The 27,986-nt window shown below is 42.0% G+C and overlaps 4 protein-coding genes across 5 annotated transcripts; 1 reads left to right on the top strand and 3 right to left on the bottom strand.

Moving 5' to 3' along the window:
- Positions 1 to 7: 7 nt before the first annotated feature.
- Positions 8 to 8,849, bottom strand: alkbh8 (alkB homolog 8, tRNA methyltransferase). 2 transcript variants are annotated; one of them, XM_029773707.1, is made up of 12 exons: positions 8,488 to 8,849; positions 8,020 to 8,251; positions 7,765 to 7,896; positions 6,772 to 6,867; positions 6,554 to 6,658; positions 6,218 to 6,288; positions 4,209 to 4,315; positions 2,964 to 3,124; positions 2,598 to 2,863; positions 1,224 to 1,373; positions 703 to 958; positions 8 to 576 (listed from the first exon to the last, which is right to left on the bottom strand). In XM_029773707.1, exons 1-12 carry the CDS (start codon positions 8,620 to 8,622, stop codon positions 191 to 193), a joined length of 2,097 nt encoding a protein of 698 aa, XP_029629567.1. In that variant the 5' UTR covers positions 8,623 to 8,849; the 3' UTR covers positions 8 to 190. The 2 variants fall into 2 exon arrangements, with proteins under 2 accessions (XP_029629567.1, XP_029629565.1); XM_029773705.1 differs by having other exon boundaries at positions 8 to 958; positions 8,488 to 8,844.
- Positions 8,850 to 19,398: 10,549 nt separating this feature from the next.
- sln (sarcolipin) lies at positions 19,399 to 19,844 on the top strand. The gene has a single exon (XM_029770535.1). The coding sequence runs from the start codon at positions 19,594 to 19,596 to the stop codon at positions 19,687 to 19,689; it is 96 nt and encodes a 31-aa protein (XP_029626395.1). The 5' UTR covers positions 19,399 to 19,593; the 3' UTR covers positions 19,690 to 19,844.
- Positions 19,845 to 20,710: 866 nt separating this feature from the next.
- Positions 20,711 to 21,748, bottom strand: LOC115204958 (olfactory receptor 2AT4-like). The gene has a single exon (XM_029770534.1). The coding sequence runs from the start codon at positions 21,714 to 21,716 to the stop codon at positions 20,766 to 20,768; it is 951 nt and encodes a 316-aa protein (XP_029626394.1). The 5' UTR covers positions 21,717 to 21,748; the 3' UTR covers positions 20,711 to 20,765.
- A 1,329-nt stretch (positions 21,749 to 23,077) lies between these two features.
- On the bottom strand, positions 23,078 to 24,111 carry LOC115204957 (olfactory receptor 2AT4). The gene has a single exon (XM_029770533.1). The coding sequence runs from the start codon at positions 24,050 to 24,052 to the stop codon at positions 23,078 to 23,080; it is 975 nt and encodes a 324-aa protein (XP_029626393.1). The 5' UTR covers positions 24,053 to 24,111.
- Positions 24,112 to 27,986: the final 3,875 nt, after the last annotated feature.

Genomic DNA, 27,986 nt, shown 5'->3' with positions numbered 1-27,986 from the left:
TTCCTCATTAATTTGAAGGACATTTTGTTTTTCAATCTTTATTATTTACAATAAATCAGAGATAATAAAACGGTTAATTGGTTCGTATAATTGTCTCATCTTTATCTGATGAGGCGAAAAGCTAATTTATTTCCGAATTCAATGTTTATCAGTTCAGGAGCACATTTACTAAAATCTTGAAAGTGTTTGTTTATCTGTCTCCAGTTTTCTCCAGTATGACACACCAGTTCCCCTGGTCGTGGTAGCTTCTCTGAATGGTCACCCCTCTAACCCTGACACACAGCTCCTCTAGCTCCCCCTTCTGGAACACATGGTAGTAGCGGTGAAACACTTGGCTGGGAGCAGTATTGGGGACAGGGGCCTGGGCTTCAGTGTGGGGGTCTAAAGTATTTTTGGAGCCTTGTTCCCCCTGTTCATCCCCTCCGCTCCCCTGGTTACACCCTCCTCTCCCTCCACCCTTGAGGTGCCAGGGCACCAGAAGGTCCTGGGAGTTGAAGGCAGTGCGGTTGGTGTGAACGCTCAGTTTTGCTGGACTCTCTATCTCACGGTGGACCTTGGTGCAGTCTGTGGCTATGCCTGAAAGATCCTGTGCTGTGTTGTGGGCGTCTGTGGCTATGCCTGAAAGATCCTGTGCCGTGTTGTGGGCGTCTGTGGCTATGCCTGAAAGATCCTGTGCCGTGTTGTGGGCGTCTGTGGCTATGCCTGAAAGATCCTGTGCTGTGTTGTGGGCGTCTGTGGCTATGCCTGAAAGATCCTGTGCCGTGTTGTGGGCGTCTGTGGCATTGCCTGTAAGACTCTTTGACTCCTGGTCGCCTGTAGGACCCTGTTGTCTGGTCTCTTTGAGATATTTGGACTTCTGCTTGTTATATTCCTGTTCCACAGCCCACACATAGATCAGAGCCCGTCCTCCAGGCCTCAGTAGTCGAACAAGTTCCTCAACCACAGCCTGCCTCCGCTTCTACACACACACACACACACACACACACACACACACACACACACACACACACACACACACACACACACACACACACACACACACACACACACATAAATAAATAACTCAAACTACACTCGATTAAACATGAAATAAGATATGTTTTAGTTCATGACCACTGACAGCTTGATAATTAAAGAATCTCAATGTGAAATACAGAAATCATTAAATCAAGTTGAATTAAATCACTAAAAAGAAAGCATCTGTGTCGGTGTGTGTGTGTGACCTGTGTGGAGAGGTGGTGTATGACTGCAATAGAGATGCAGGCATCACAGGTGTCACTGCGTAGAGGTACATTGAGGGCATCTGACACAAAGGCCTGGAAGCCTCTTTCAGAGCAGATCTGGACCAGAGCACTGCTACGGTCACAGCCCACCTACACACAGGAAGGAGATACAAACACACACAACTTTATTAATCCACCCAGCCCACCTACAAATAAGAGATACAAGCACACACAACTTTATTAGTCAATATAGCCCATATGCCGCAGAAGGTAGCCTAGTGGTTAGAGCATTGGGCCATTAACCGAAAGGTTACTAGATCGAATCCCCGAGCTGACAAGGTAAAAATCTGTCGTTCTGTCCCTGAACAAGGCAGTTAATCCACTGTTCCTAGGCTGTCATTGTAAATAAGAATTTGTTCTTAAGTGACTTGCCTAGTTAAATAAAGGTTAAATAAAATAAAAAATAACACATTTTAATCTAAACTTCCTGATTAGTAATTACTCCTTTTCCACAGTTTTCTGATTAAATAGTGAGAGGAATGAACACAACTACTGATTATAAACCTCCTATATGACCCCAGCCAACCCCACTACTGGCCTGCCTTAGAGAGAATCATTAAGACTTTCACATCCTCATCAAAGTCACCCAACTTATACCGCATAATGAAAACCAGCAGTGGACAAATTATAGCCAGACTAGCCATCCGCAACAACTCACAGCAGAGTAGGAGAGGAGAGAGTGAGGGAAATTGATAGCAGTAATAATCTTTTGAATAAAACTCTTGTTCAGGGGAGAAATGTAATTAAGCTTCATGAGTCATTTGCTCTAGCCTATAAGGAAGGGACTGGGGGAACGCTGGGGGAGAATTTCCGATATTCTGTTTTATACACACTCACTCTTGCTCATACACACAGACAGACACACAAAGGTCAACATTTGCATTCAATTCAAAGTAGTGAAGTTATCACTATTAGAATGGCTGAGGGGGGAGTAGAGTCTCTGCAGGTATCCTAATCCATTTTCACAAAAGTAGAGTAGCATTCACAAGGCTTCGCTATGCTGGGAACATCGTGTAGAGACTGTTTTGGAGTCTTTGAAAGCTTATATGGTATATCTAAAGCATAGTCTGAGTACCAAGTCATGTTTTTATCCAAATAATAAATGTTTACAAAAATAGCACAGTGTTTATAACTGTCTATTTTCTTCATCAGGCTTCACAAAGCTGAGACGTGTAAAAAAGTCAGAAAACATGCATGACAGGCTAATGGAAGAGTGAGAACAGAACAGTAGGGTCAATAAACAGGACACTCTCTTCCATAGATATTGTTAAAAGATGCTAGTATTTATAAATTACCCTCACAGACTCCCCTTACCGCAATCACTTCAGGGTTGACGCCCAGGTACTTTCCGTTCCCACAGCCCACATCAGCAAGAATGCTTCCTGGTTCTAGGGAAGACAGGAAGTGACACACGCGTGGCCAGGGGGAGTGTCGAGTGCTGCTGAAGTGACAAGCGATCTCCTCATACACGCGGTGCACAAACTCCGCCTCCAGACGGCATGCGTCAGTCTGGCTGCGAGGGAGGGAGGGGGGCGAGGGAGGGGCAGTAGGCTGCTGGCTGTCACAGGCCGAGGGGTAACCTGCACAGAAGAGAGACCCGGGACAAATGGGTCAGCACAGGTAAAGGTACACACAGAGACACATCAATCCCATCTGCTTTTAACAAACAAAAGAGCTCACCACAGTCACATGGTGTGCGGCGCACCTTACGGAAGGTGAGAGAGGTCCTGGTGCCCCTCCTACTTAGGGTGAGGTTACTATGGTTACTGAGGTCAGAGGTCACTGCAGCAGGGGATTTTGGGTCACAGGCTGGCACCAAATCAAACTTCCTGGGGGTTATCCTGGAAAACCACAGAAAACACTCATTTAAATAGAAAGTTCCCCAAAATGACATGCTGGTTTCCTTACTGTCAGCAGTCAATAAGCAAGGTATGACGTCAATCCATGCTTTGGTTTAGTGTCCATGGTACTGTTCATACATATAAACATTTTAGCATTTGTGGCACAAATCCTACTCAAGAAATGGGTTCGTTGTTAGCATTTTTCACACATGATGTTCAAATCCTCCATAAGTGACTGTTAAGCTTCATAATATATTTGAGATACTTTTGGATGTTTTGAACCTAAAGCATGGATTGCTGTCATACCTGTCCCTAGACTGTTAACAGTGTAAGGAAACCAATGTTATTTTGTCATTTGGTTGAACTGTCCCTACACCCACTAGTCTCACCCTCTTCCTTTACCCCCACTCACTATCTCTCTCTTACCCATGGGTCCATAGGTATCTGCTCTCTCCCTCCCCATCTCTCTCTTACCCATGGGTCCATAGGTATCTGCTCTCTCCCTCCCCATCTCTCTTACCCATGGGTCCATAGGTATCTGCTCTCTCCCTCCCCATCTCTCTCTTACCCATGGGTCCATAGGTATCTGCTCTCTCCCTCCCCATCTCTCTTACCCATGGGTCCATAGGTATCAGGTCTCTCCCTCCCCATCTCTCTTACCCATGGGTCCATAGGTATCAGGTCTCTCCCTCCCCATCTCTCTTACCCATGGGTCCATAGGTATCAGGTCTCTCCCTCCCCATCTCTCTTACCCGTGGGTCCATAGGTATCTGCTCTCTCCCTCCCCATCTCTCTTTTACCCATGGGTCCATAGGTATCTGCTCTCTCCCTCCCCATCTCTCTTACCCATGGGTCCATAGGTATCTGCTCTCTCCCTCCCCATCTCTCTTTTACCCATGGGTCCATAGGTATCTGCTCTCTCCCTCCCCATCTCTCTCTTACCCATGGGTCCATAGGTATCTGCTCTCTCCCTCCCCATCTCTCTCTTACCCGTGGGTCCATAGGTATCTGCTCTCTCCCTCCCCATCTCTCTCTTACCCGTGGGTCCATAGGTATCAGGTCTCTCCCTCCTCATCTCTCTTACCCATGGGTCCATAGGTATCTGCTCTCTCCCTTCATCACCAGGAGACTGCGCCCTGGCAACACTACGGCAACCGAGCGGCCTTCAGGATGCCGAAAATCCATCACCGTCTGTAATGAGAGAGAAATGGAGCGAGAGAGAGAGGAGAGTGACAGGATATAATGGAATCTCAGACACTGCTGAACCGGTGTGTTACAAAGCAGGAACAGATCACAACTTTCTACACCATGAAATCACAGGCCTTACTGATATCTACAGGCTCGTACACACACACGATCTGGGCTCTCTTCCTCCTCTCAGATCCTCTGGGGAGTATCACCCCATCAACAGAACCGCTCGGCTGTGACCAAATCAATCCAGAACCAGACAGCTTCTCTATGCTACAACCCCCAGCAATTATTCACACACACAGACACACGCGATGTGTACTGATTCATTACCTTTGCCTGACAACTTCCTGTAAAATGATTACTGCAGAGGAAACAAAGATATCCTCAAGTAAGCCTAACCTGTCAGTCCAGATAACCTACTGCACTACAACGTCAGAAATATTAACACATACCTACATGTACATACTACCTCTGTACCGGCACCCCCCTGTATATATTGTTATTTTTTACTGCTCCTCTTTAATTACTTGTTACTTTTATCTCCTATCCATAGGATAGGTTTTATATTATACAAGATTAACTATCAGTCAAGGCTGTCAACTTCCTTATAACTTCAGGGCAGTTCACTACCCAGTTCACTACCCAGTTCACTACCCAGTTCACTACCCAGTTCACTACCCAGTTCACTACCCAGTTCACTACCCAGTTCACTATCAGTCTGGGTATAAAACTTCCTTTCACATGGAGAAGTTCCTAATCATTCTGTCAGACACGCAGCATGGTACTCTGTCTGTCTGTAATTGATCTTGTGTCGTAAGAGAGGCTGTTGCTAATGGCACCACTGCAGGCACAGAGGAACAATTTTTTAACATTTATTTAACCTTTATTTAACTAGGCAGGTCAGTTAAGAACACAGTCTTATTTACAATGACAGCCTAGGAACAGTGGGTTAACTGCCTTGTTCAGGGGCAGAACGACAGGTTATTGTCGGCTCGGGGATTCGATCTAGCAACCTTTCGGTTATTGGCCCAACACTCTAACCACTAGGCAGGCTACCTGCCGTCCCAAAAAGATGAAGCGTCGCATCCTCTAACCCTGTCGTATCTAAAGCAGCCTCCCTGTCAGCCTGTCACAGGAAAAGCTGCCCCTCCTGTCAACCAGTCATTTACTGACAGTGTCTGCCTTGTAGCTGTGACAGGGAACAACTTCACACAGACATATGGAACCTCTTTCCTACATCTGTCTCTGCATTTCTTTCATTAATTCACCATTACCAAAAAGAAGCAGTCTTCAAAGACACGCATCATCAACTCAGTCTATGAGACGGAACTCTCCACTGTAGTTTGTTTGTGTGTACGTGTGTGTGTGTGTACGTGTGTGTACGTGTGTACGTGTGTGTGTGTGTGTGTGTGTGTGTGTGTGTGTGTACGTGTGTGTACGTGTGTGTACGTGTGTGTACGTGTGTGTGTGTACGTGTGTGTGTGTGTGTGTGTGTGTGTGTGTGTGTGTGTGTGTGTGTACGTGTGTGTACGTGTGTGTACGTGTGTGTACGTGTGTGTACGTGTGTGTGTGTGTGTGTGTGTGTGTGTGTGTGTGTGTGTCTTGCGGGATACTAAGCAGCATTGTGAGGGCCTCTCCAGCAAAGAAAGGCCTTAAACATAACTAACCCTCCATTAGACTGAAAAACCTTTACACACACATGTGCAAACTCACACTTCCCCATCCTCAATCCTTTAATTAGACTGCTACAGTAACACACTCACAAAAACTCTGAAAAGCTTTTTCAGTGCATTGAGAGAGAGACAGAGAGAGAAAAGGGTGGAGGATGAGGAGAGGATGGGGAGAGGATGGGGAACATAGTACAGACTTAATGTTCTGTGAGGAAATGAAAACAGATTGTACCTTAGCACCCAGGCTGAGGGAGAGGATGAGGTCTTCAAAGGCAGAGTGAGTGTCCACATGAGGAGGAATACCTAACAGCAACACAAATAAACCATAAGGTCAATGGTATTGCCTTTAAACACCAGCACTATTAACATGACTTATCCAAACATCAACCAGTAGAAAGGTCTATAAATTACCTCTGAATAACTGACATAAGGATTGTGTTCATTTCCAGTTCCACACACTTTACAGTCTGATTCTACAGCAGCATTGATTCTACCTTCTGACTGCAGAGCACGCTGCCCCTGTGTGGTCAAGGAGGGTACTACAGCTGCTGGATGAGATTACGCTCACCTTGTCCAGACTGGTACTGGTTCACAGTCAGCTGGTCTGGCATGACTTCTGTGTGTCTGTCCCTCACACACCTCTCCAGCACAGGGACACACACCTGGGGAAGACCTGGGAACAAGACCACAAACATCAATTTATAGCAAGGGAACCACTGAGTATATTCCATACACAAACACCATACAATAGTATGATGTTCATAGGGACTGACAAGACACACACACCTCCAGGTAACGGTTTGTCTTTGTCCACATTGTTGTTGTCATAGCGAAACTCGTAACCAAAATGCTTCACTCTCCTGTGCTTCAGGACTTTCTGCACTGGAAGACAAACAACAATTATTAGCCAGTGACTGAAACCTGCACAGGCACTGACAGTTGGTTGATTGGTTGTTTGGGGACCTACATGGTGAATATGTAACATACCGTCTGTTATTTTGTTGTCATTTAGCAGATGAGCTTATCCAAAGAGACTTATATGATCAATTAGGGTTAAGCGCCTTGCTCAAGGGCACGTCGACAGATTTTTCACCTCGTCGACTCAAACCAGCAACCTTTTGGTTACAGGCCCAACGCTCTAAACTGCTAGGCTACCTGCTGTGTGACAGTGTTTGATTCTGGAAATGGTCCTCTCAGGTCCTATACAACCCGGAATGTTGAATAAAATGACATTTGAACTTACTCTGCTGATCGTCTGTGGTGTTGGTCAAAATATCTACAGGAAAGTATTGTTTGCCTGACTTTTTAGAGCACCGGTACTGAAATTGACATTTCTATTCCCTGGCACAGGCACAAAACCATGTAAACACCCGGAGGACTTTGGTTAGTATGCATGGTTCGCATCCGTGTACTTCTGTCTTGTGCACGTGCCTTCAGTCATGAGCAAACATCTTTTTTAACTGCCACACACATAGACCGTTGCTTTGAAGTTGGTTGAATACTTTCCTGTTGATATTTTGTCTCAAATTTCAACCAGCTGTGGGACCAACATCACAGACAAATGGCAGAGTAAGTTTAAATATTATATTTTTCAACATTAGGGACAGATAAGGGACGTTTAGGATCGTTATATATAAATGTGCGTGCGTTGTCTACACACATTCCGTCACTAGTTGATTGGTTGACTGATTGATCAGAAGGAATAACACATCTTTAAAATATCTGAACAGAGCCCATGTGTTGTGTCTGTGAAGGAGTGGTTTAAATCCGACTGCTCACCAGTGACATTCTCATCGTGGGACGTCCAGTCTATAGCATCCAGCAGGAGAGCCTCTTCCTCTGGAGACACAAACTCCTCAACCAGCACCAACCCTGGGGGGAGGTCCACACACCCCCACATCTCACTGTCCACTGCAAGGAGACAGACACAAACACAAGTTACTACAGGGAGCATAACACACACGCCATTATTTTGATTTTTTTCTTCAGATCTGACTGAGTCAACTACGGTGACCCCCACACACACCTATTTACCTGTGTTGACATAGCTCAGGTACAGAGTGACAATCTGGTCCCCACACTGCAGCTGTCGTCCGTTGAGGGCGTGTCCTCTCTGGGCGCTGACCTCTGACCTGTAGGTCACTAGGGCGTAGGGTTTGTTTGGGGGCATAACCAGGGTTTCCACCTCGCCGACCTCTCCCAGCACGTCCTGGAGCTGCTCACGGCTCACACCGTTACCTAGGCCACCGTTAGCCACCACTAGGCTCTGCAGAGAAACATCAATGTAGCTAGCATTACAGTCCTAGACCGTGTCTGTGTTCTTTTCTCAGATTGCTACCTAGTCACATTGCACAGTATATAGCTATTGTATTCGTGTTCAGTCTACTTTATAAAACGTACAGATGTGTTCTTGCTGTCTAGCAGCTAGCTACAGGTGCTAGCTACAGTAGCTAACACGTAAACTAGCTTACTCTACCGCAAAACAAAGACTGCGGTTATTACCTTGGTGGGCTGTGATACTGTGCTTATACCCTCATGTTTCAGTAAAATATGACTGGCTTTGATTTGCTTTCGGATAAGTTTCTTCTCCTCTTTACTTCTCCTGACAGCTTTCACGTTTTCAGAGCAGGGCTCCATGGTGTAACTACTAAATACGTCCCCACTGTTACACAGACCTGAGAAATGTTTCCGGAATTACGTAAAATACCTATCCAGGCGTTGTTGTAATATCTGGAATGCCTCAGCAAAACCGATTCAGAGGAATGCGCCTAATACAGTCGTGTTCCCCTAATCAGACTTTGCGAATGCATGCCAGATCTTACAACCCCTGGATAGGTATTTTACGGATCAGGTAATCACATCATATGCTATAGCGATCTGGTGCTAGTCCTACTAACACCAGCCTAACTCTAAATTCTTGAATTGTGTATAGTCATGTGGGTCGCCTGTCAACCAGGCTATAATCTGTTGCTAGACTGCACAGTTGATGACATTGCACACAATCATTGGTTGATGCATGTGCAACGCCTGAGCAAGGGAACCAATCATAGGAATATGATGCCCAACTGCCCAGTTGATGACGTCACCATTGGTTTTGTTTTGTATTCCCATTGTGATTGGTCCCTGAACCCATAGGAGACGATTTTGAAATATAAAGGCCTCCTTCCTTTTTCTAATCTGTAAAACCGGAAAAGGGCTGAAACACTTTGGCATTACTTTTATAAACTTCCACTGCCTTCAAAGATTTGCTGAATTTTCTCTTCACTTCAGTTTGCTCCTCAATTCATTCACCTCGAAGAGCATGGTAACGGCAGTGTTCCCTTCACATTATTCCCATAATTTATTTGTTATTTGTAGAGGTTAATTTAAGTTGATGAATTTACATTCAAGTTATTATTGGTACCAGGTCTAGTGACTCAAATCGGACTACAGCTACTTGCATGTGTTTGATTTGTGAAGGATAGTGAATTGGGCACGGTGAATCAGTCTTACCTAAGTCTTAATGTTGGGTTTGCAGGTGACTGCCGATTGACTGATCTTCAACGATCCTTGCGTCTTAAATAACTTACTCATTATTATTTGTTGGTCAGTCAGTCTCAATTTCCCCATGATACATTATGGTTTTGAGATCCTTTTGTTGGTCAATTTCTTCAACAGATGATCAGTTCTATATAATTCTCAAACGTATATATTAGTAGTAGAAAGGAAACACAGACTCTTTGTTTAAGTATTACAATTCTCCTTTAGTAATACAATTGTAGGCAGAAGTTGGTACAGAGTACAGTATATGGTAGCTCTCCCCAGGTTCTGCAAAATGTCTGAGATATCCTGTAACTCATATTTTTTTATTTTTTTTTATTTATTTCACCTTTATTTAACCAGGTAGGCAAGTTGAGAACAAGTTCTCATTTACAATTGCGACCTGGCCAAGATAAAGCAAAGCAGTTCGACAACATACAAAAACACAGAGTTACACATGGAGTAAAACAACATACAATCAATGATGCAGTAGAAAAAAATAAGACTATATACAATGTGAGCAAATGATGTGAGATAATGGAGGTAAAGGCAAAAAAATGCCATGGTGGCAAAGTAAATAAAGTATGGCAAGAAAAAACACTGGAATGGTAGATTTGTAGTTTGAAGAAAGTTAAAAGTTAAAATATAAATAATATGGTGCAAAGGAGCAAAATAAATAAAATAAATAAATACAGTAGGGGAAAAGGTAGTAGTTTGGGCTCAATTAAAGATGGGCTATGTACAGGTGCAGAGATCTGTGAGCTGCTCTGACAGCTGGTGCTTAAAGCTAGTGAGGGAGATAAGTGTTTCCAGTTTTAGAGATTTTTGTAGTTCGTTCCAATCATTGGCAGCTGAGAACTGGAAGGAGAGACGACCAAAGGAGGAGTTGGCTTTAGGGGTGACCAGAGAGATATACCTGCTGGAGCGCGTGCTACAGGTGGGTGCTGCTATGGTGACCAGTGAGCGGAGATAAGGGGGGACTTTACCTAGCAGGGTCTTGTAGATGACCTGGAGCCAATGTGTTTGGCGACGATGATGAAGTGAAGGCCAGCCAACGAGAGCATACAGGTCGCAGTGGTGGGTTGTATATGGGGCTTTGGTGACGAAACGGATGGCACTGTGATAGACTGCATCCAGCTTGTTGAGTAGGGTATTGGAGGCTATTTTGTAAATGACATATAGCCTCCCCAGTCCTCCTTGCGTGACTTCCCTGGCAACAACATTTTAATAAATCTAACCACCCCCTGACAGCAGCAACCATCTTGTCAGCAATTAAAAACTCAGAAGTGGGTTTGACCGAAACTTGACCTTTCATCACAAGTATAGGGCCATAACAAGGTCCAAGCATCTTCTGACAGGTGTCTGTTTTCATCAGGCCTGCGGCAGCCTTGTGTTCTCAGAAAACCAGTCGTATTCTCAGAATCCAGGAGGAGTCTGAGCGTAGGCGGTTTCCGCCTTCTGATTGTGTCTGAAGGGCACAACACTCAAAACAGGCGTTATAACACACACAGAGGTCTCCTAAAGAGGATACCTTACAGTTTATCATAACACAATTTATTAATCCTTTAAAAGGTATGAGGCCTTGGTTTAACCCCTTCACTTTCGTACACGGGTAGGATCCCAGCTAGCACATTTGCTTCCTTGGAAGTTGTGGGAATGTATGTTTTTCCCATTGGTCCTGGGAACGAAGCCATAAGTTTCCTGACCGGTAAACGTTTAAGGGCTAGGGTCCTTTTTTCATAATTTCCGCCTGACTGACGTGCCCAAAGTAAACTGCCTGTAGCTCAGGCCCAGGAGCCAGGATATGCATATAATTGGTACCATTGGATAGAAAACACTTTGAAGTTTGTAGAAATGTTAAAATTATGTGTGAGTCTATAACACAATTGTTATGGTCGGAAAAGATCCAAAGAAAAACCAACCAGAATTTTTATTTTTTGAGATCCCATGCGCTTTCAATGGAAAGCTATGGGACCTATGCAATTCCAGCTCCCAGATTGCAATTCCTATGGCTTCCACTAGATGTCAACAGTCTTTGTTCAAGGTTTCAGGCTTGTTTCTTCCAAAACGAGGAAGAATTTTGAGTTTTGGTACAGGGAGTCACAGTTGGAAATCAGTCTGTGATTGTGCGATGAAGAGGACGCGCACTTGCTAATTTTACTTTTCTATAACATACTTCTTTCCGTATGAAATATTATAGTTTATTTACATTTTAGGGTACCTGAGGATTAAATAGAAATGTAGTTTGACTTGCTTTAAGAAAGTTTAGCGGTAGCTTTTTGGATTCCTTTGTCTGCATGTTGAACGAGTGGATTACTGAAATCGCTGGCGCCAACTAAACAGACTTTTTGCGAAATAAAGAACGAGTTTATCTAACAAAACGACCATGCTTGTTGTAGCTGGGACCCTTGGGATTGCAAACAGAGGAAGATTTTCAAAAAGTAAGTAATTATTTAATGGCTATTTGTGATTTTATGAAGCCTGTGCTGCTTGAGAAATATGTTGATGTGGGCGCCGTCCTCAAACAATCGCATGGTATGCTTTTGCTGTAAAGCCTATTGTAAATCTGACAATGCAGTTAGATTAACAGGAGTTTAAGCTTTTAACCGATATGATACTTGTATGTTCATAAATGTTTAATATTACGATTATTTATTTGAATTGCGCACCCTCCAATTTCACCGGATGTTGTCGACATGTGTCCCGCTGACGGGACGCCTAGTCCTAAGACCTGAGAAAGGAAGTGGAAATTTCGCCTGTTCTGGGAACATTAACTTTTAGGTTGCAGGGAGGTTCTGATAACGTTTTACTATGGTTCCTGAAAGTTTCCTGGGAGATTTTATTAATGTTCTGAGAACGGAAATTATAAGTTATTTGGATTTTTTTGTATAACTTCTTGATTAAAACTTTCACTGAATGTCAAGACCTTTAACATTGCTATCTTTTTTGAACACCAATAGGACACATGGAAATGAATTTCCTTAGGCATTAATCATGCAAACACTTATTTTTTACTGTGACATGGCATCAGTGAGATTTGAACTTATAATCTTTGGTTCTCTATCTATGGAATTAGTCCACTGTGCCACCAGGATAGAGAGAGCCTGCTATAATTGTTATGCATGCAAAGCTGTTCATTTTAGTCTATTCAAACAGACCTCATTTCAAATAAAACAAGCCATCATTAATATCAGGTGTGGCCAATTAGTAGGCACGGCCAACACACATGGACTCACTTAGCAAGACAGGCTAGAGAGAGAGAACTAAAGTTTTCTTGTGGCTTTTTATAAAATGTTTTCTTAACGTTCTCGGAGCAATTAGAGAACATGACTTTAAATAGAACCGTTTGGAAACTTGTAGGAAACGTTATGCTGAGGTACTGAAATTACCACAGAAGAACATTGTTTCTTGACTTTCTCTGAACTATTTGAGAACATTCCCAATGTCAAACTAGTTGGAAAACATTCCTAGAACGAAAATTTTATTAAATGTAACCTTGTTTGAACTTTTAGGATACCTTCTGTTAAAGTAATTATATATATCTATATATCTATATCTATATATCTATATATTTATAATTATTTTTTATTTTTTTCTTAAACGTTCTGAGAATGTTCCAAAGCCAAGCAACTATCCTGCACCAGAAAGTTGAGGGAAGGTTGCATGCAGAATAACTATAGCCATTAATACATGCATTTCTATAGCTCCCCCCCAAAATGTTACACTTGAGGAGTACCAAGATGGCTGTGCGGTGCTTCAATAAAGCACCCCCGTCAGTCATCCAGGGTTTATACAAATCATTGTAATAAACATATTGTTCTCAAAACGTTATGTGCTAGCTGGAATGTTCCGTTAATATGGGGAACAGGAAATGGAAGGATCTTCCACTGTCCACTATCATCACTGGACTGACTATTGGATTTAAAGTAACATGAGACTTCATCTGGTCTCCAAATATAACAATAGCACAGGAGACTGGTCATAGATTGACTCTGAAGAGGTGAGTGAGGCCTACATTGTCTCTCTTTCACAGATTCACTGTTTGCATTCTCCCCCAATTAGTTTGTATGAGTGTCAGTGTGTGTGTATGAGGTCCACTTGGCTCTGCATCGCTGACAGCTGCATATGGCTCTAAAAGCAGTCCAAAATAGAGAGAACAGGATAACCCTCAAATTGATGAGACATGGGGATGTCAACAGGGCCCTGACCACCATTCCATGATGAGACATGGGGATGTCAACAGGCCCCTGACCACCATTCCATGATGAGACATGGGGATGTCAACAGGCCCCGACCACCATTCCATGATGAGACATGGGGATGTCAACAGGCCCCGACCACCATTCCATGTTGAGACATGGAGATGTCAACAGGCCCCTGACCACCATTCCATGATGAGACATTGGGATGCCAACAGGCCCCTGACCACCATTCCATGATGAGACATGGGGATGTCAACAGGCCCCGACCACCATTCCATGATGAGACATGGGGATGTCAACAGGCCCCGACCACCATTCCATGATGAGACATGGGGATGCCAACAGGCCCCTGACCACCATTCCATGATGAGACATGGGGATGTCAACAGGCCCCGACCACCATTCCATGATGAGACATGGGGATGCCAACAGGCCCCTGACCACCATTCCATGATGAGACATGGGGATGTCAACAGGCCCCGACCACCATTCCATGATGAGACATGGGGATGTCAACAGGCCCCTGACCACCATTCCATGATGAGACATGGGGATGTCAACAGGCCCCGACCACCATTCCATGATGAGACATGGGGATGTCAACAGACCCCGACCACCATTCCATGATGAGACATGGAGATGTCAACAGGCCCCGACCACCATTCCATGATGAGACATGGGGATGCCAACAGGCCCCTGACCACCATTCCAGGCATTCTGAAGGGGTCATGGGTGTGTAGTGTGCATAAGTGTAAACAATATTAGGTTAAAACTACAGTTTAGTGTGTGTGGTTTGATATTGCTTCTTTTGCCCCTACTTACTCTTCGAGGGATTAGGTCTGGGATGCTGTTGTTTGTGATACATTTGTAAAAGCTCTGAACCCAAATTAAATTGGATTGATTTGGTAGGACACAAGCAGTGTTACATAACCCAGCTGTTGTTTGGTTGGCCAGACTGTTTCCATAACAGAGGGTTCCCCCTGGCCAGCATAGATATGACTGTCGGTTTTAGCGAGATGGCTGAGGACAGGTGAGGGCTTTGTTATCACACATACACACACACACACACACACACACACACACACACACACACACACACACACACACACACACACACACACACACACACACACACACACACGCACGTGGGGACCTAAAATGAATTTCCATAAATTATATTTAACCTTAACCCGTAACTCTAACCACTAATCCCTTACCCTAACCCTAATTTTAACCCTAACCCTAAAACCCTTAGCTTAAAATAACCTTTTTCCTAGTGGGGATGTTGGAAATCCCCAATAGTGAGATTTTTTTTCATTTCTTTTTTACTATCCTTGTGGGAACGTTTTGGGATTTTAGGTCCCCACAAGGATAGAAGAACCAACACACACACACACAGCAGGCAAGGGGATTCTGTACTCATGGTTTTGATGGGTTTATTTGAGGTATTATAGGTGTATTCAGGTTTGTCACCTAGGAACCAAAACATGGTCAAAGTACAGTGTACACAATCAGTAAGAATGTGTACATACACTAGTGTAATTATGTATGTTTTCCACCTGGTCCAATAGCATCACTCCATGTTGATATTTCCCAGAACACTCCATCAGTGCTGTCTGTGGTGGCAGCGGGACACAGATGCAAGGCCTCCATAATTCCAGTAAGAGACAGTCCCCTGGATTATATTAATCCTCTTGGAATGCCTATGGAATCCTGGAATGAGAGCGGCTCAGGGAAAACTCTCTCAGCGGTCCTGCTGTGACCCCTGTGTGTGTGTGCGCGTGCGTGCGTACATGCAGTGTGTGCATGCAGGCGTGTTGCGTGTATTTATGGATTGACCAGAGGGCAGGTTTAGTAGCAGATTTGTGATAGCAACACTCTCCTTAAGCAGCTGTCGAATATATGGCTAGTTGTGAGGTTAGCTGTTGTGATCTGTAACAAGTTAGCCTGTCAGTTATTACAACAACTGTTGTTTCTGAAAGGAATACTCCATGGCCGTGTGTGACAAACTAATGTTCTTTCATTATTAGCTAATGTCCTGTAACACTTAGAAGGCACACCAATACACCACCAATCACCAAAGCACAACAACGTGCATGATAACAAGTCACTATCAAAGTCGGTGTGCAAATGTTTCTCAATCTCAGCACTACTAAACATCCATAACAACCTTATCAACTGGGTCGTTCCACCAATTAAGTGCCTTTTTGAGTAATGAATTTTAAATGTTTTATTTAACCTAATTCTAACATTCTGTCATAAAGAGCTTGCAAGTTATGCATTTCACTGTACTTGTGCATGTCACAATAAAACTTGAACTTGAACTAAAGAGCAAATGTTTAACTTAATAAAAAACACTTTTTCCCATCTCCAGCGGTTGATGAAAAATAATTGCTATAGTAAGTGCCTATTAAATGCCGGGTTGACCGTAACGGGGTTGACCGTAACGGGGTTGACCGTAACGGGGTTGACCGTAACAGGGTTGACAACTTTATCTTAAATCGGCCCGAAATCCCCCTTGTGACAGGGGGAATGGAATTTAAAAAGAATCAACCCTGTCACAATTTAAAAAGAATTGTTAATACATCTCTAGCCTGTTTGTCTATGGGTAACAGGGTTGACATATTATACACAACCTGCTCAGTTTTCCACCACAAAACACCAGAAAATGTCCAAAAAGAGTAAAACCAGTTCACCTGCTTTTAAACTATCAGATGTTCAATGTGTCTTTTGATATATTTTTTTAAAGGAATAATTTCACCATATTAAAATGAGAGTTCAGTTTATTTAACAGGGTTGATGTTAAAATGAGGGACTGGATTGGAATCACTAATAACATTAAATAATTAATAATCTTCAGAAAGTCTATTCATATTAAAAATCAGATTCATTGAATTCCAATGTGGTCTATTTTAAAGGCTGCTTAATTTAATATAACAGGCTTTTAAAATGTAATATTTCATTTTAGTGCCCATGTGGCCCACTAAAAGGTTACAGGGAGTCATAGAATCTATACTCCAGGCATTGGTTATTGTGTGAGGTGAATCCGTAACCAAGCCATTGGTTATTGTGTGAGGTGAATCTATAACCCAGCCATTAGTTATTGTGTGAGATGAATCTATAACCAAGCCATTGGTTATTGTGTGAAGTGAATCTATAACCAAGCCATTGGTTATTGTGTGAAGTGAATCTATAACCAAGCCATTGGTTATTGTGTGAGGTGAATCTATAACCCAGCCATTGGTTATTGTGTGAGGTGAATCCGTAACCAAGCCGTTGGTTATTGTGTGAGGTGAGTCCGTAACCTTAACAGGGGGTGTTTGTCTGTCTTTGTATTTCTATGTTCAGTTTCTAGTTTTGTATTTCTATGTTGGTGTTGTTTGGGTTGATCTCCAATTGGAGGCAGCTGATCCCCGTTACCTCTAATTGGAGGTCATATTTAAGTTGATGTTTGTCCCATCTGTTTTTGTGGGTGATTTATCTTTTGAGTAGTGTGTTTTCTTCTCTGCGTCACATTTTTTTTGTGTGTGTTTCAAGTATATTGTGTATTGCATTTAGTTTCACTATAAATAAATATGTGGAACTACAAACACGCTGCATTTTGGTCCGATCCTTCAGACAGCCGTGACAATAGGCTTACATTTTTTACATCAAAAACAACTTTCTATCGCAGGATTCAAACTTGCAACCTTTGGAATTAGAGGCAGATCCTTACACCTGTTGTTTTTGATGTAAAAAATGTAAGCCTGTCCCAAACCTTACCATTAATAATAAGGAGTTAATGCCTAACCTTAGGATTTCACCAGAGCAAAACTGAAACCTACTTGAAGGTAACAGCGCTCACTGTTGCCCCAAATGGATGGTTTCCACGTCATCTCCCGATGTCCTCAGACAACATGGATGGACGTCGACTACTGACTTGTGTCACGGATGACCTGGCTGTAAGGTTAAGGTTAGGTTTAAAATCAGATTTTAAGACTTTGGTCACGAGCTGGCATAGGCACATTCTGCAGAGCTGCCTTCAGGGCAAGACTCCTGACAATAAATGCCAACCTGCTACAGAAAGGGTAGGAGCTAGAGGAAGGAGCATGGTAGGGACAGACTGGTGTCATGTCTTTGGCTATGCCGGATTAAGTGATATGACATGCTATCCTATAAAATCCTTTCTCTGTAATTAATATCACCTGATTAGCTAATCATGTAAATGTAATTAACTAGAAAGTCGGGACACCACGGAAGAGTGTTTATAGAGCCGTTATCTTCCGAATAAACTCTTAAAGACTTAGTAATATTTTACATCGATAGCCGTCAATATTAATCGTCACCTTATTCAGTCTCATATGAAAGTTGTAAATTCTTGGTTATCTTCACGAACCCTGGCTAACAAGTTGAATCAGCAATACAAAATTGGGTTTAATTATTTATTTACCAAATACCTAACTAATCACACAGAATTACATATACACAGAATACAAATTGTCATACAGAAAACGTCCCTGGTGGACAGAACCTGTATGAGGCTTGTTACACAAAGAGAGGGGGTTGGGTTTGAATGAAAGAGCGGGAAGACTGAGGAACAAAGGGAGAAGCTGTGCTATCGTAAATACAGAATCTTATGCATTCTAAATTACCGCCCATTTGGAAAAGGAAAATGCAATAAATATTTACTCTGAGCTGCGCTTCGGTAGGTTGGTCGTAGATGCTGGCCGGGTTGGCCAACAGATCTTCCTGTCCTCGGAAGAATGTCTCTGGTGGTAAAGTGGATACGTGGTGGTATCTTCATCTGTGGTTGTTAGACTGGATCCGTCGTCCGTCCTTTCCTAGCCCACGTTTAAAGTGGCCGCTGCTAACTCAAAGGCTAGGAAGCATCACTTCTGTAGTGAATGAGAGTTCCAAGTTCATAGCATTCACAACCAAAGCTCACGCTGAGGTTGGCTTAGTTCTGTACTTGACATTTGAGTCCTTTTAATGCAGAGGCTGCAGACCTCACGTACCCGGAACAGCTGGTTACCTTTTCGTCAAAGGCTTATATAGTGGAGAGGGAGAAGGGTGTGTTTCATCGTTTATAACCCATGTCTCTTCACAGGGGCGGGCCACTGATTTAAGCAGGGCACTTTCCTATGAAAACCCAATTCTCTCATTTGGAAGCTAAAATTACATTTAATTTCAATATCAAACATTTAAATTGCACAACAATTCCATGTGACTCTGATAACTAGAATGTGTAGACTTTCCCAGGTACAGTTTATGTCGTCCTGTCATCAGTCATAATGTCTCAGATGACAGCCGAACTGACATCCATACTCATTAAGTTCCAACGCATATTTCCAACTGGTTCTATTACTGAAATATGGTTCCTTTTCCCCATTTGTTTGATGTTCCCAGACTCTCTATATTTAACAAAGGCTATTCAAAGTCCTTCAGTAGGGTCAGAGAGAGAGGGGAAGGGAGAAAGGTATTTATGGGGGGTCATAAACCTTACCCACAGGCCAACGTCATGACACTGGTCATAAGGCAATTCTGGCAAAAATATCAAATGGGCTGGTCCACCTTAAGCCTAGTGGGCCTGTCTAAACTCTAGTTTTGTCACAAAATTATAATTATTCAGCTAATAATGGGGGCCTCAAGATAGAATGGGCGTAAAATGCCCAGGTCTTTTATCTGGTTCCAGTCCGTCCCTGGAGTAAGGTGTTTTGGCAAACTGTTTTAATTTGTCACCAGAAAATTCAAGGTAAACTTCTTCCCCCCTTTCAGATTCCACCTTCAGAGACTTTGACCCCCGACAGAGTGACCTGCCCTCCCAAGCAAGGTGTGAGGACCCTCATCCTTCCTGTCTCCACACACTCCCATTCTTCTTCTCCTCTCCTGCCACCCCTCTCAGGGCAGAATGGACCGGTCTGTGCAGGAGCTGTTTCTGAACTTCACAGTAGTCTTAATCACTGTGCTGCTCATGTGGATCCTAGTCAAGACTTACCAGGCCTGAACCACCAGGGGAAAGATACAAGGGGAGAGAGATGAAGGGCTGAGAAATGGGGGGAACTGGGTGGTACATTCTAATCCAATTACTGCAGTTGCAAACAATCTTGAAAGCTTATTGGGCGACAGGTAGCCTAGTGGTTAGAGCCCGGGCTGCTGGCATCATCCTAGATGCCATTGCCTGCTGTTGTGCCCTTGAGCGAGGCACTTGACCCCCTACACTTTCTCTGCGGCTGATCCATGCGTCTGACCCATTGCTTCCAGTCCCTCGGGTGTGTGTTTGTCTCGGGGGGTTGGGGTGTGAGCTTAAAGGCACATTTCCATTAATGTACAATATAGTTAACGGACAATAAAGTACAATACATCGTATATTATCTTAATTCTGAAACATAGCAGTTGCACATATTAAGTGAATACAAGACAAATGAAGTGAATACAAGACATTGAAAGGTATAGATATAGCTTCACTGCTTCAGCTGTCTGCTAAGAAAGACATGCAGTTCTTCACTCCTGCCTCTTAGAGGGACTGTTGTGTTAGAGATGAGTTGGCAAGCATTCTGTTTACACGCTCTACAATAAAAATAACTGTTATTGTACCAACATTTTTTTTCTCTTGTTTGATGCATCCAACATTGTTTTAAATAATACATCTGCATGCAAATCCTGACAGTAAGCAGAGCACACACCTACATTCTTTGAAAAAAGGGGACGAAAGGATACTTCCGCTATCCCCATAGCAGAACCCCTTTTTGGTTCCAGATATAACTCTTTTGGGTTCCACGTAGAACCATTTTGGGGTCCATTTAGAACCCTCTGTGGAAAGGGTCCTACATGGAACCCAAAAGGGTTCTTCAAAGAATACTCCTATGAGGATAGTCGAATAATCATTTTAGGTTCTAGACAGCACCTTTTTTGTAAGTGTAGAGAACTTCAGCTGGAATAACTGTTGATTGTGTGATGATGAAACAATAACAAACAAGCTGTTTGTATTGGAAGCTAAACACTTATAAAGCACACATGTACGAATATACAGTACAGTATTTTTATTTGATTGAACACATAATATATTAGTCCTATGCGCTCTTATCTAACGTGCACTTGTATTGATCTAAATCGCTTGATCATGATCTGTTTTATTTCATCAGTTCTTAGACAGTATATCAGTGGATTGATCAGGGGAGGGAGCAGGCTATACAACATGATAATAACAATACGTAAATCAGTACTGAATCTAATGCCGATATTACTGGACAGATAAATAAAACACCTGGGGAGATAATACAGGGCAATGATGATCAGCTGACCACTGCAGGTAGAAAGGGTTTTGAGGCGGCCTTGGGTGCTCGCAATCTGAACAACTGCCACAATAATAGAGCAATATGAGAATATAATAAAAGCAAGAGGTCCCAGTAATACCACCATTGCTACAACAAAAGCAGGAAAACTATAAGGGGCCCTATCAGTGCATGCAAGCATTGTTATAGCGATATGATCACAGTAGCACTGCATGATTTTGTTTGTGTCACAGTAAGGAAGAGGATAGGCCCTAATTACCATTGAAAGAGAGGGAAGGTGTGCAAGCACCCACGCAGTGACGTTGAGTATATGAATACTGGAGTTGTTGATAATCATTGGGTATCTGAGCGGGAAACAGATAGACACGTATCGGTCTAAAGCCATTATCAATAGGAGAAAGCTAGTTACGGATCCAAAATAGTGAACTAAGTACATTTGCAAAAAACAACCAAAGAAAGAAATTGCTCCCGCCTGAAACCAATATCTGGCAATAATCTTTGGTAAAGTGGTGGTGCTGAATAGTACGTCGGAAACAACCAGATTCAAAATGATAAAATACATCGGTTTATGGAGAACATTATGAGTTGCAAACAAGATAATAACAACAACATTTCCTGTTAAAATGCAGCAATAAACGAGGAATAATACAGTTGAGGCAAGGCCGTAGAACTCCGGCTGAAGTCCCGGGAAACCAACGATGACAAACCCAGTCACAAAGCTGTGATTCCCAGCTGACATGATGATGTCCTCTTAGAACCACCACTGGAAAGAAATTAACATTTTATGTTATAGTAAACTATCCATCATTACAAACTAGAGCAGCCTAAGAGTTTTTATCAGGTTTTTGTCAAATCAATTGGAACATTGCTCATAATACTGCAGTGTCAAATCCTAAATTGACGTATGCATATGTGCCTTTCATGTAAATCATGCATATTGTCAATCGAAGATTTGAACAAAGAAATGTTATGAGTGCAGGTTTCATGTTAGGATTTGGCCCATTGTGCATTTACCAATAATTATTTCAGCTCACAGACAGAGTTGTTTTACAATGCCAACAATCATAATATTATACATATGTATATTTTTTTGTTGTCTTAAATAACCATCAGTAAACCTTTGAAAATTGTAATGTGTTATTTGTTCATTGATATGATTAATTATATGTGAATGTATTGACTTACATAATGTATAACCAGGACCTGTAAAGCTATACTAATCATGAACAACAGGCCTTATGAATGGATTTACTAAATGTAGTAGGAAACAAACAATGTAATACTATGTGTAAGAAGTTTAAAAGCAGACATTCAAATAAGGTGTTGGCAAATCAAATGAGAAACGAAGTACCATCATCACTCATCATCATGTACTCAGTTTGATACACCAAAAATCAAATCAATTCCATTAGAAAAATGTCCTTACCTCGATTACAGTAAACTACAATGTGAGTACGAAGACACTTCCTGAGAAGCTCTTCACCAATGATTGTTATGCTCACAATTTATCTACTTAGTGACCGAATAATTTATGATGACGTTGACAAGTTCTGTAGATGGCAAAGCCACAAGGGGAACAACTACCCAGTGAGTCAACACAATACTCTTTCTAGAACAAGAAACCCTACATGCTGTGTCTGTGTCAATCTAACATGCTGTGTTCCCTACGGAGCAGGTTAAACAGAATCAAGGCCTTCCTTTTATGTCCCTCTTAGATTTTAAGGTAGGATTTGGTGCTCAGTTTATACTGTTGTAGGGAATTCTGTTACATAATAAAAAATCCTCTGATTCAAAACAAATGTAATCGTCGGCTATACCTGGCAATAATCTTTGGTAATATGGTGGAAACTAAAGCAGAATATCAGAAACAACCCGATTTAAAATAACTAAATACATAATGTTCTTTGTACAACAATAAACACTACATGCAATATCTGTGTCAATTTAACAAGGTGTTCGCTACTGTTACACAGCGTTAGGGCCATATATGTCCATTTTGGCATTGAAGTCAGGATTTGGTACTCAGTTAATATTGTTGTAAGGACGAGTATTTCTAAAAGTAATAACAGAACTCAATCTCTGATTAAAAATCAACTTTAATCATTGGCTTACAGCAAATACATCATCTTTCTGTGGAGCAATTGGCTTCTTGAATCTTTTCATAAGGCTTGTTTTTATATGTTTAGTTTTGAAGCAGTATATCAGTGGATTGATCAGGGGAGGAAGCAGGCTATACAACATGATAATAACAATACGTAAATCAGTACTGAATCTAATGCCGATATTACTGGACAGATAAATAAAACACCTGGGGAGATAATACAGGGCAATGATGATCAGCTGACCACTGCAGGTAGAAAGGGTTTTGAGGCGGCCTTGGGGGCTCGCAATCTGAACAACTGCCACAATAATAGAGCAATATGAGAATATAATAAAAGCAAGAGGTCCCAGTAATGCCAGCATGGCAAAGATAAAAGCAGGAAAACTATAAGGGGCCCTATCAGTGCATGCAAGCGTTGTTATAGCGATATGATCACAGTAGCACTGCATGATTTTGTTTGAGTCACAGTAAGGAAGAGGATAGGCCCTAATTACCATCATCAATGGGCAGGCTTTCGCAACAATCCACGCAGTGGCACTGAGAATATGAATAGTGGAGTTTTTGATAATCATTGGATATCTGAGCGGAAAACAGATTGAAACATATCGGTCTAAAGCCATTATAAATAGAATGTATGAATTTACAGTTCCAAAATAGTGCACTAAGTACATCTGGACAAAACAACCTGTGAATGAAATGGCTCCTGCTTGAAACCAATACCTGGCAATAATCTTTGGTAATGTGGTGGTGCTAAAGAGAATATCAGAAACAACCAGATGTAAAATAACAAAATACATGGGTTTGTGGAGATCCCGGTCTGTTGCGAACAATACAAGAATAATAACATTTCCTACTGCAGTGCAAAAATACACCAAGAATAATACAGTTGAGGCAAGGCCGTAGAACTCTGGCTGAAGTCCAGGGAACCCAACGATAATAAACTCTGTCACAAAGCTGTGATTCCCAGCTGACATGATGATGGTCTCTTAGACAACCTGCGGAAATAAAGGATTAATTAATTATTGAATCCTTAATTGAAATCTAAATGGAAATGTTATCTATTTCATCGTAAAGTATAAGAGTTACCCTCTTGACTTAAAATGATATATTGTATGAAGTTGTAACTCATTTTATTTGGCCTAGTTTTGTCAACTCAATTTGATTTGACCTAACTTAAGTTACCAGGCTGCCTTTCATCTTTAATTTACAGTATGTCAACTCTGGAAATTAAGTTGAATTAACAAAACTAGGTAGCACATTTGGTTATATTATATTATAAGTTCATACATTTTATATCAACGGAGTAAAATCTTTTTCTTGTAGACAGTAAACGTTTTGCAGTGAAAAGTACATTAATTGGATGTCAATGCATCATTATAGGTTAATGTACATATCTCTTCTAGCGTACCGGTATGTTTTAACGTTGTATTATTTTATTGATATTACAAGTGATATGACATTTTGTATCATATTATACACTGTGTATACAAAATATTAAGAACACCTGCTCTTTCCATGACATAGTGACCTGGTGAATCTGACCTGGTGAATCAAGGTGAAAGCTATGACCCCTTATTAATGTATGACCCCTTATGACCCCTATTAATGTATGACCCCTTATGACCCCTATGACCCCTTATTAATGTTACTTGTTAAATCCTCTTCAATCAGTGTAGAATGAAGGGAAGGAGACAGGTTAAAGAAGGATTTTTAAGCCTTGAGACAATTTAGAAATGTATTGTGTATGTGTGCCATTCAGAGGGTGAAAACAAAACAGGGTATGGCAGAAGGTGCCAGGCGCAGTGGTTTGTGTCAAGAACTGCAACGCTGCTGGGTTTTTCACACTCAACAGTTTCCCGTGTGTATGAAGAATGGTCCACCACCCAAAGGACATCCAGCCAACTTGACACAACTGTGGGAAGCATTGGAGTCAACGTGGGCCAGCATCCCTGTGGAACACTTTCGACACCTTGTAGAGTCCATGTCCCGACAAATTGAGAATGTTCTGAGGACAAAAGAGGGTGGAACTCAGTAATAGGAAGGTGTTCCTAATGTGTGGTATACTCAGTGTATGTCCCACTATATATTACTATCAAGATATGAAGACATTTAAAGAATAATACTAAAATAATGAATAACCATTTTTCAGCAACCTATTTTCACCCAATGTGTGGCATGTCAATACAAAAGCTGCATCTCACAATAAATCTTTCAATGGAGTCTTGTGTCATGAAGTGAAGTTATCCAATGTTATCATCTAAAGATTAGAGAACATATTCCATCTCATTCATATATTCAGAAAACACATTAAGAAGATGCATAAAGTGAGCTATCAAGACATGCCATGTAACTCCAGATCTGCATAGTAGTAAATCAAAGCTTACCCAAGTCTGATGTCTGACACGGACACTTGCCGTGTCCAATTTATAATAACTGTTGACACCCCGTGACATAATTCTGCACCTGACCTTACTCCCTAAGGTAATTATACACAGTGTTTATGAGGGGTTTTCTCTTGTTCTTTGTCATTTATTTATTTAAATCATAATGTAATGATGCAAAATATCTACACAAAACAAAAAGTATTCAAAGACATGCTTTTATTTCATCATACTTAATGATAAAAGCTAGTTAGGCTATCTTAATCTGTCTCATAAAGCTAGCTAGCTGCTATGGGAGACCAACATGGTGATGACCTCTTTGGGTTTAATGGTGGCCATCTTGAAGCATGTGGGGACAACAGACTGGGATAGGGAGCGATTGAGGACACGGCTATGCCGCCATCCATCCACGGTTTCTGGTTAACAACCTATATAGCACTGTAACAGTAATCCAATTAACAACCTATATAGCACTGTAACAGTAATCCAATTAGCAACCCAAATAGCTATAACAGTACCGTAATTTCCAGACTATTGAGCGCACCTGAATATAAGCCGCACCCACTAAATTAAAAAATATATATTATTTTGAACATAAATAAGCCGCAGGTGCCTACCGGTACATTGAAACAAGTGAACTTTACACAGGCTTTAACGAAACACGGCTTGTAACAAAAATAAATAGGCTTTAACAAAACATGGCTTGTAACAAAAATAAATAGGCTTTAACGAAACACGGCTTGTAACAAAAATAAATAGGCTTTAACGAAACACGGCTTGTAAAAAAAAAAACAATTTGCAGTAAGCTTTAGTTGTCTTTTTGCACTGAGTCAATTCCTCACGCTGCTGTTTCCAACGTCTTATCATCAACTCATTAAGACCAAGCTCCCGTGCAGCAGCTCTATTTCCTTTTCCAACAGCCAGATCAATCGCCTTCAACTTGAAAGCTGCATCATATGGATTTCTCCGTGTCTTTGCCATGATGAGGGTGACAAAATGACTACCGTAATCAGAATGATGGGAAGTTTGAGAGTGCTCGATTTCATCTAAACAGTAAACAAAAAAGTTGTTTGACCTTAACCCGTACGGCAATTTCATTGGTCTAATGAAAGCTTCATGCCAGCAAAAAACTGAGCATGTCACAGAATGTGTTTTTTTGGAGAAAAAACATTTGAAAGCGGGAAAAATCCATATATTAGCCGCGTCATTGTTTAAGCCGCGAGGTTCAAAGCGTGGGAAAAAAATTGCGGCTTATAGTCCGGAAATTACGATAATCCAATTAACAACCTAAATAGCTCTAACTGTAATCCAATGAACAACCTAAATAGCACTGTAACAGTAATCCAATTAACAACCTAAATAGCACTGTAACAGTAATCCAATTAACAACCTAAATAGCACTGTAACAGTAATCCAATTAACAACCTAAATAGCACTGTAACAGTAATCCATTTAACAACCTAAATTGCTGTCACGACTTCCGCCGAAGTCGGCTCCTCTCCTTTTTCAGGCAGCGTTCGGCGATCGACGTCACCGGCTTTCTAGCCATCGCCACTCCAATTTTCATTGATCCATTTGTTTTGTCTTGTTCCCTGCACACCTGGTTTACAATCCCAATCACACTGCATGTATTTATTCCTCTGTTCACCCTCATGTCTTTGTGTGATATTGTTTGTGTTACGTGTTATTTGTGACGTGCCAGACTGGTGTTCTTATATTCCGTGTTGTACAAGGAAAGCAGCTGCGGTCATCCCCCTCTTCAAAGGGGGGGACACTCTTGACCCAAACTGCTACAGACCTATATCTATCCTACCCTGCCTCTCTAAAGTCTTCGAAAGCCAAGTCAACAGATTACCGACCATTTCGAATCCCACCGCACCTTCTCCGCTATGCAATCTGGTTTCAGAGCTGGTCATGGGTGCACCTCAGCCACGCTCAAGGTCCTAAACGATATCTTAACCGCCATCAATAAGAAACAATACTGTGCAGCCGTATTCATTGACCTGGCCAAGGCTTTCGACTCTGTCAATCACCACATCCTCATTGGCAGACTCAAGAGCCTTGGTTTCCCAAATGATTGCCTCGCCTAGTTCACCAACTACTTCTCTGATAGAGTTCAGTGTGTCAAATTGGAGGGCCTATTGTCCGGGCCTCTGGCAGTCTCTATGGGGGTGCCACAGGGTTCAATTCTTGGGCCGACTCTTTTCTCTGTATACATCAATGATGTCGCTCTTGCTGCTGGTGAGTCTCTGATCCACCTCTACGCAGACAATACCATTCTCTATACTTCTGGCCCTTCTTTGGACACTGTGTTAATACCCTTCAGACAAGCTTCAATGCCATACAACTCTCCTTCCGTGGCCTCCAACTGCTCTTAAATACAAGTAAAACTAAATGCATGCTCTTCAACCGATCGCTGCCTGCACTTGCCCGCCCGTCCAGCATCACTACTCTGGACGGTTCTGACTTAGACTATGTGGACAACTACAAATACCTAGGTGTCTGGTTAGACTGTAAACTCTCCTTC

This window comes from Salmo trutta, chromosome 13 (genome assembly GCF_901001165.1).
Source record: "Salmo trutta chromosome 13, fSalTru1.1, whole genome shotgun sequence".
NCBI lineage: Eukaryota > Metazoa > Chordata > Actinopteri > Salmoniformes > Salmonidae > Salmo > Salmo trutta.
The sequence above is the reverse complement of the archived record's forward strand: the minus strand, read 5'-3'. Positions and strand labels throughout refer to the sequence as shown.

Bases quoted from the DNA above. Each gene is read 5' to 3' on its own strand.
- sln (XM_029770535.1), top strand. From the start codon at position 19,594: ATGGACCGGTCTGTGCAGGAGCTGTTTCTGAACTTCACAGTAGTCTTA.
- LOC115204957 (XM_029770533.1), bottom strand. From the start codon at position 24,052: ATGTCAGCTGGGAATCACAGCTTTGTGACAGAGTTTATTATCGTTGGG.
- LOC115204958 (XM_029770534.1), bottom strand. From the start codon at position 21,716: ATGTCAGCTGGGAATCACAGCTTTGTGACTGGGTTTGTCATCGTTGGT.
- alkbh8 (XM_029773705.1), bottom strand. From the start codon at position 8,622: ATGGAGCCCTGCTCTGAAAACGTGAAAGCTGTCAGGAGAAGTAAAGAG. The intron at 6,289-6,553 runs GTGAGCGTAATC...TGTTGCTGTTAG, and splicing joins CCAGTACCAGTCTGGACAAG to GTATTCCTCCTCATGTGGAC. The intron at 4,316-6,217 runs GTACAATCTGTT...CTCTCATTACAG, and splicing joins CCCTCAGCCTGGGTGCTAAG to ACGGTGATGGATTTTCGGCA.